Source organism: Musa acuminata, chromosome BXJ2-8 (genome assembly GCF_036884655.1).
Source record: "Musa acuminata AAA Group cultivar baxijiao chromosome BXJ2-8, Cavendish_Baxijiao_AAA, whole genome shotgun sequence".
Classification (NCBI taxonomy): Eukaryota; Viridiplantae; Streptophyta; class Magnoliopsida; order Zingiberales; family Musaceae; genus Musa; species Musa acuminata.
The window spans coordinates 35,794,096-35,800,095 of record NC_088345.1 but is presented as its reverse complement, the minus strand read 5'-3'; the positions used below and the strand labels follow the sequence as shown (position 1 = coordinate 35,800,095).

At 38.3% G+C, this 6,000-nt stretch overlaps 1 protein-coding gene across 3 annotated transcripts in view; it reads right to left on the bottom strand.

The window, feature by feature from the left end:
- Nucleotides 1–1,797: 1,797 nt before the first annotated feature.
- LOC103994936 (adenine phosphoribosyltransferase 4) overlaps nt 1,798–6,000 on the bottom strand; it is a 39,499-nt gene continuing 35,296 nt past the window's right edge. For 2 of the 3 annotated variants that reach the window (XM_065121396.1, XM_009415398.3), the window contains one exon: nt 1,798–2,074. In XM_065121396.1, the coding sequence (XP_064977468.1) occupies nt 2,012–2,074 (63 nt within the window). In that variant the 3' untranslated portion in view covers nt 1,798–2,011. Of the gene's footprint in view, nt 2,075–2,290; nt 2,413–6,000 lie in introns of all 3 variants that reach the window. The other variant, XR_010489390.1, reaches the window with a different exon arrangement.

Sequence of the window (6,000 nt, the reverse complement as noted above, 5' to 3'; positions counted from 1 at the left end):
CACGCGACAAAAGATCAAAGGTGGTTTGTTACAGCCAAAAGTGTGCCCACATGATATTACGATGGAACAAGACAACGAATCAACTCTTGACACTACCTCAAAGACTCATCCAACCCTTTGGGGAGCTAGAAAACCCCCAAAATACTTGCTTGAATAGTTTGTTTCTATGTAGTTTTGCTTCTGCGTGATAACGGCACACAACTTGCATTTACAAAGCTAAAATAATCACAAAAGCCAACCAAAATGAGGTTATCAAGCTTGCAAACACTTTACATATTGTACAAAGCATCGACCAAAATTGAAAGACAACCTATTCACATATTTCTCCGTGACACCTTAGTAAAAATTAAATATAAGAGTATCATCTCGTAAAAGCCTATTACCATGTACTTTTTTCAATAATTACCTTTTTTTAAAAGATTACATACATTCATTTATTTACATATTTATTAAAGTAAAAAAATATAATTTTATTTTTTTTAATAAATATTAAAAAAATTAAAATGATTAATTTATTACAAAAAAATATTTAATATTTTTGAAACATATTCACTTAAATCTTTTTCTTCAAATACATATTAAAAATATAGACACATTTTAATATGTACATATTAAAAATTTTATCAAATATTTTTCTTCAAATACATATAAAAAATATAAATACAAACTCTCAAGGCAGCCTCACCGTAGTAATTAAAATTATTTCTTTAGAACCAATTCGATCATATACGTGAAGAGTCATGGAACGAGTATAACCTTCAACATTTTCTCTATTATATTATGATAAGAAAATTAATTGTTTTTTTGTTGCATGTATGAGATTCTACTAGCTAAATAACCATGAAATGTTTTGTCGGAAGACCATGCAGTTTGTAGGACAAGAGAGAAACCATTCATTTTTCAAATATCCTAGCAATAGAGAAATATTGAGCAGAAGTTGGATTTAGCAGCAGAAAAGCCACATGCTTGACAATAAATTCAGATTTGGATCGCCAATAATAGGAGTTTGGAGTCTGAAATTTTATGCATAACATTGAATTGCAAGAAAACAATTCTTGGAAGAACTATGGAGATCTATAGAACAAATTAAAAAGTCAAGAGGAAGGCGAAAATAAATTAGATGGATTTTAACAAGGAATCAAAGAACACAGACTGGCACAAAAGACTAAGCAATGTACTACTGCTAGGGTTTCAAATAATTTTCTTCAGACAAACACACCAGAGCCAGATGGAAATGGATTGACAGAGCAAGACAAAAGGAAATGCTTGAAAAAGAAAAAATTCCTTAGAAGGATAACAAGTTTTCTTGCTCAGAGTTACGGAAGTTGCAGCATTGATGAAGTTGTTAAAAGAACAAAAAGAAGAGCCTCACCATTTTAGCACAAGCCAAATACATAGGTAATTCATGTGGAAGTACATGCAAGAACAGCATCAATGGACATAAATTTGATTGCTTCAAGCATCCATAATTACAGCATGTGTTTGGTGCCCCTTCTAAGTTTCTTGCTCGCTCCGCCACAACTCTGCTCCATCAAGATAAAATGTATATGCAAGCCCAAAACAAGTATCAACAGGCCAAAAGAAAGAATATATATATATCATTGTTAATAAATTGAAGACCATATATCTACTTAATGGCACAGTTCTGATACAAGTTAATGATAACAAACCGGGAAACAATGCACAGGACAAGAACTTGTCCACAAGCCAATAGACCACAAATTAGTTTTTCAGGTCTGTAGAAAAACTTGGTGAAGAGGGGAGATTTACACCTCTGACTTCATCACACGTAAAAGATTTCCAAGAAAATGAACTTTTATTTCAATTTTCTTTTAAGGTCCAAGTGTATGTAGATCAAATTTCTTAGTGCAAAACTGGAACAATGAAAAAGAACACAAATTAACTGAACTCCAGAATTTTCATAGAGAACCCCAGGACTACTGAACATGTAAAGCTACCCATAACTATTCTACCACGGCTCATCAAACATCAACTGCTTGCCCACAATAGTTCATATCCGTTGCAACCTTGGATCACAAGCTTGTATGTAAATATTCCCTAACCAAAATTTATCCTGAAACATCACAATAGACAAAAAAAACCTATAACCAATTAAAACTCAAACAATGTGATAAAAGAAACACAAGTTGGTATTCCAGATATAATAAAGGAAAATGTTGCTTCCTTAAATACTAGAAAGCCCAAGGACCCATAATTTCACATAAAAGAAATTTCCATATCTTGTTAAATTGCTTAAAATTTTTGAACATTTTTTGTGAGGTATTATCACCTTCATCACCAATGACAGGTATATGTCAGGTAAGATGCATTACGCTCTTTCTTGTGCTGTATTGAATGATGACTCCCATGAACTGCTATTAGATGCTCCGTTTCAAGTTGTTTTGCAGATATCTAGTTGCAGAATAAATAAATATGCAAATAAGATATTTTCATTGCTGGAACACATCAGTGAATAGGATGATGTAATTTAAATTTTAGATTGGGAGATTTTATAGATGAAGTGTTTGAGAATGAAAATAGTCCAGGATGGACATCTTTTCCGGAAGATGCTACTTAGCCACTTGTTGGAAAAATCTTCTTATGTCATCTCATGAAATTAAAACAAGTTTTAAAGTTTCAAGGGTTAAAATTACTCAAAATTACAAATGCTAATGACAAACTTGCAACAGAGTCATAAGATATAACTCTCTTTCATTCTGTTTTCTTACAACAGTTTTTCTTACTCATTCAAGTATGAGAATTCCACATGCAATGTTTTTATCTTCTTACTGAACTGAACAACTGAAGACATGTCACATCTACTCTGCAAGTTTATTATGTGCAACAATGTTAGCATTGTTGCAAGCAAAGATATAAGCATGGTTTGCAGTAAGGTTCGCCGTACCGTACCGTACCGGCGTTTCGACCCGGGCTCGGTACCGGTACGGTACGGTATACCGCTCGGTACACCTAGGTGTACCGAGCAGTACACTCACGTGTACCGAGCGGTATACTCACGTGTACCGAGCACTGTACAGTGCTACAGACTGTACACTGCTACACAGTACTGTACATTGCTACAGTGTCGGGTACGGTACGGAGCGGTCCGCGTACCGCTGGCCTGTCGGACCAGTACGTACCGCCCGGTATGGACGGTATGTACTGGTCCGACAGACTTTCGGTACGCGGACCATATGTTACCGTTCCGACACTGTAGCAGTACTGTAGCATTGCTACAGTGCTCGGCACGCCTGAATAGACCGCTCGGTACACCTGGGTGTACCGAGCGGTATACCGTACCGTACCAGTACCGAACCCAGATCGAAACTCCGGTACGATACGGTATTGCAAACCTTGGATATAAGTTCTACATTGTAGAAGTTTAGAATATTTATCTTGATTGAATAGGAATCCCACTGTGAGTAAAACAGAATCAGTTAAAGCACTGAATATAGCACAAGTAAACAGTGGTTGCTTCCACCATATAAATGTAAAGTTAGAGAACTATTTTTTGTTTCAAAAAGATGGATAGTCAAAAAGCTTATGAATTAACCAAATACTGGATGAATTTTGAATAGAAATGTTTTCTTCTGAGGTAATTACTTCATGCAACTTCACTGGTTGTTGGTGAGATTTAAAGTTTCTGTATCATATTCCCAACAGGTACTTCCTTATTTATATTGCTTTTGTCATTATTAGAAGCTTTCAACTTATTCTGCATTGATGTTTAAAAAAGAACAGGTACTTTCTATGTTTAATTTGAAATTCATTAGTATTTGGAGTTGGTTATATCGAGCTTTTCCTGCCATTGACCTCCTTATATGGCACCATCCTAAGTCAAACTAAGATCCATCAAAACCTATTGTTTCCTAATTGACTTACTATATATCTCCTATGGACATGCTTACGCCACAAATATTTTTACCATATTGTAATCTCAGCAAGAACTAGTCCTAATTATTCACATATGTATTTATATCATATTCTATCATTTCTAGTATTCCTACTCCACATCCACCTCAGTATCCCCATCCACCAAATATAAATAAACACCTTTACCTCAATAATAATCTAACATGTCCATTAGTAACTATCATAATTTGTATCCAACCCATGTATGTACATAATTTACAAGTAACAAAAGTCAAAACATGTGGCACATTCCATAAATAGAAAAGCATCCATCTTAATTACCATCTCTTTGTTGATACACAAATATCTTTATCAATTGATCATGATGTTAGGATCGAGAGCACTAAGAGGGGGGGGGTGAATTAGTGCAGCGGAAATCTTACAGCGATTAAAACCAAAAGCTGCGTTTGTTTAAAAACTATTATGATGCAAAAGCAAATTCTCAGTTTGTATCTAAGTGCAGTTTGCGTCTAAGCGCAGATTGCGTCAAAGCGCAGTTTTGCGTCTAAGCGCAGATTGCGTCTAAGCGCAGTTTTGCGTCTAAGCGCAGTTTTGCGTCTAAACTCAGATTTACGTCTAAATGCAGATTTACGTCTAAACGCAGATTTACGTCTAAACGCAGTTTTACGTCTAAACGCAGTTTTACGTCTAAACGTAGTTTTACGTCTAAACGCAGATTTACGTCTAAACGCAGTTTTACGTCTAAACGCAGTTTTACGTCTAAACGCAGTTTTACGTCTAAACGCAGATTTACGTCTAAACGCAGTTAGACGCAGATTTACGTCTAAACTTTGAAACTCGTTTGTATACTCGCAGAAGGCAGTATGCAGTTGAAACCAAGACGTAAACGTGAACTGAAATCTGATGATTGAGCGAAGAAAGCCGATTTACGTCTGAATGCAGTTTTACGTCTAAATGTTGAAACTCGTTCGTAAAATCGTAGAGGACAGATTGCAGTTATTAATAGGATTAAAATGTAAGCGTAAACTGCAAGGAAGCTCGTTCGTAAAAGCACGGAAAACAGTTCTGCAGAATCAAACGTAAACGTAAACTGTAATGTATGAAAATACGAGTTTACGTCTGAATGCAGATTTGGAAGAACAGCACTTAGAACTTGTTCGTGAAAGCGCAGAGAGCAGTAGTGATGAGGGAGGTTTGCAGTAATGATAAAGTGCTCAAAAGTAAACGCAAACCAGAGATTTAGAGTGGTTCGGTCAGCCTTGACCTACTCCACTTTTGGCTTCCTCCACCGATGAGGTTGCCGACGTCAACTAGGTGCCTTCCTTCAATGGGCGAAGGCTAACTGCCCTTTTACAGTTTCTCTCCTTTTGACAGGCTTAGGAGACAACCTTTACAGATGTTTTCTCTCCTCTCTTTTCAACTCAAACTTGAAGAACAGAAGGAGGAGGAAAACTAGCAGTTTTGAGCTCTAAGAACCACTGAAAAGATCAAGATTTCGGGTCAGTTCTTGCTCAATTCAGTGCTGAATGGGTGGGGTATTTATAGGCCCCAACCCAATTCAAAATTCGAGCTCAAAACGATCAAATCGATCAAATCCCAGAATTTCTGGGATCAGGCGGTTGCACCTCTCGACTGGAGAGGTGGCACCGCCTGGCAGAGCTCGAAGACTGAGCTCTGCCGATTGCTTCTCTCTGCCAGAGCTCGAAGACTGAGCTCGATGGTTGCATCACCTGGCAGAGCTCGAAGACTGAGCTTGGTGATTGCATCACCTGACAGAGCTCGAAACAGAGCTCGGTGGTTGCATCACCTGGCAGAGCTCCAAGCTGAGCTCAGGCTGATCCACCTCTCTGCCAGAGCTCGAAGACTGAGCTTGGTGAATGCATCACCTGGCAGAGCTCGAGACTGAGCTCAGGCTGATGCACCTCTCTGCCAGAGCTCGAAGACTGAGCTCGGTGGTTGCATCGCCTGGCAGAGCTCGGAACTCGAGCTCTGGCGGTGCAACCTCTTGGCTGGGGCGGTTGCACCTCCCAACCCCACAGCCCAGGCGGTTGCACCTCCTGGCTGGGGCGGTTGCACCTCCCAAACCCACAGCCCAGGCGGTTGCACCTCCTGGCTGGGGCGGTTGCA